The sequence below is a fragment of the Galleria mellonella genome, unplaced genomic scaffold (assembly GCF_026898425.1).
Source record: "Galleria mellonella isolate WM207_F2 unplaced genomic scaffold, CSIRO_AGI_GalMel_v1 utg109, whole genome shotgun sequence".
Classification (NCBI taxonomy): Eukaryota; Metazoa; Arthropoda; class Insecta; order Lepidoptera; family Pyralidae; genus Galleria; species Galleria mellonella.
Window position 1 is genome coordinate 320,541 of NW_026441972.1, and position 2,281 is coordinate 322,821.

The window sequence follows — 2,281 nt, forward strand, 5'->3', positions numbered from 1 at the left end:
CAAACCAACCACAATCCCAAGGTTGGAATTGTGCGGTGCATTGATAGCAGCTCGACTTTATGACAAAGTCGTCACTTCGTTGAGGTTAAAAATAAATAAAGTTTATTGCTGGACTGACTCCACCATCGTTTTAAGTTGGTTACGTATGCTACCTTCTAGACTTCAGCCGTTTGTACGCAATCGCGTTGCCGAAATCTTAGAAAGGACAGAAAACTGTACCTGGCGACACGTACCAACTGATGAAAACTCATATATATATATATATATTTCTTCGTGATGACTTTGTGAAGTGGCCCCCTCAACCAAAACATGTCGAAGTTTTACCTGAGATTAAACAAGACCATTCTTTAAACGCTATTGTACACGACGTAAGCTCAAGAAGGCTCATTGAATTTAATCGCTTCTCCAATTATTTAAGACTCGTGCGATCGGTAGCCTATGTTTTAAGATTCATAAATTCATGTAAAAGGCTGCCAGAAGTCTCAATATTTTTAAGTGAAAAGGAATTGCGATATTCCTTAATTTTAATAATTTCAAATTGTCAATACGAATCCTTTCCCGAGTATAAATTACTTTTGAATAAAGAAAGCTTGCCTAAAAAAAGTCCACTCTTAAAATTTAACGTATTCTTAGACGAAAATAATATAATGCGTGTTGGAGGTCGTATTGACAACTCAAATTATTCTGATGACAAAAAACACCCTATTATTTTACAGTCCACTCACATTTTTACAAAATTATTATTCGCATTTGAGCATAAAAGATTATTACATGCTGGTCCTCAATTATTGTTGGCGTCCATTAGGGAAAGTTATTGGCCCATAGGTGGTCGAAATTTAGCAAAGACTTGCTATCATAATTGCATCAAATGTACACGCATAAAGGGTAAGGTCGTTACTCCTTTGATGGGAAATTTACCACAGCAGCGTCTTCTTTCCGGTGGTTATCCTTTTATGACTGTTGGTGTTGACTATGCAGGCCCTATTATGTGCGCAAATCGTCAAGGTCGCGGTTGCAGACTAGTAAAAGTGTATATTGCGGTTTTTGTGTGCTTCACGACTAAAGCCATTCATTTGGAGCTGGTGGGAGATCTAACGAGCAACAATTATTTACTGGCTTTACGACGATTTATTTCACGAAGAGGGAAACCCGTTAATATTTATTCTGATAACGGTACGTCATTTGTTGGTGCATACAACGACTTATCAAAATTTCTAAAGGCTAATTTTAATTCTTTAGGCGAAAGTGCAGCAAACGACGGTATTAATTTCCATTTTATTCCGGCGTATGCGCCACATTTCGGAGGCCTCTGGGAAGCGGGTGTCCGTTCGACCAAGTACCATTTACAGCGAGTGTTGGGTAATTGTACATTAACTTACGAAGAGCTTAACACTACACTTGTACAAATTGAAGCCGTATTAAACTCTCGACCACTAACACCACTTTCTTCGGATCCAGCAGACTATAATCCACTGACCCCAGGTCATTTTCTCATTGGCCGATCACTCACATCCTTACCAGAACGAGATTATCGATTATATTCCACGAATAATCTTACACGATTCCAACGCATTGAACAACTTCGTCAACATTTTTGGACTAGATGGAGTAAGGAATATATTGCAGAATTACAACAACGCGTTAAATGGCGTTCCTGCAAGGATAATTTGAAGTTGGACACTTTAGTAGTGATCAAGGAGGATAATCTTCCGCCGTTGAAGTGGAAATTGGGAAGAATTGTGGAAGTTCATCCTGGACCTGACGGCATAGTACGGGTTGCTGATATAAAAACGTCCACCGGAGTGATTCGACGGGCTTTTAGCAAGATTTGTCCATTGCCATCACTGTCTGGTTGAAGCTACGGCATTCAACGCCGGGGGGCATGTTTAAACGCCTGATTCTTTTTTGTTAGCCAAGAAAGCGTCAACAATAAGTTGATTCATGTTCTCTATTCGTTCGTTGGTTATTCGTTATAAAAGTCATACAAATTAGTCTCCGTCTTTAATTTGATTATTTCCAAAATTACATCATAATAAATCCTAAACATATTTAAGAGCTGCTTGTCGGTGGAGCTCTTGCCGCTCACTACGATTTTATACGAATCTCTTCACCTCTTGATACGACACGACACTAACTTTTTTCTCGATCTGCCCTTCTTCTCTTTCTTATTTTACCATCTTACCTTCAATTAGAATGTTCATAAGTTCGTCGTGTCGTATCAAATGTCTTAACATTTTTTCCCTTCTGACCTCACTTTAATATGCTATATAGTTTTAAAATC

The 2,281-nt window shown here is 38.5% G+C and overlaps 1 protein-coding gene across 1 annotated transcript; it reads left to right on the forward strand.

Annotated features, from left to right (window-relative positions):
* The first annotated feature begins 283 nt into the window (after positions 1 to 283).
* LOC128200141 (uncharacterized) lies at positions 284 to 1,991 on the forward strand. The gene has a single exon (XM_052892537.1). The coding sequence runs from the start codon at positions 648 to 650 to the stop codon at positions 1,854 to 1,856; it is 1,209 nt and encodes a 402-aa protein (XP_052748497.1). The 5' UTR covers positions 284 to 647; the 3' UTR covers positions 1,857 to 1,991.
* Positions 1,992 to 2,281: the final 290 nt, after the last annotated feature.

Coding starts and splice junctions, on each gene's coding strand:
- LOC128200141 (XM_052892537.1), top strand. CDS start 648: ATGCGTGTTGGAGGTCGTATTGACAACTCAAATTATTCTGATGACAAA.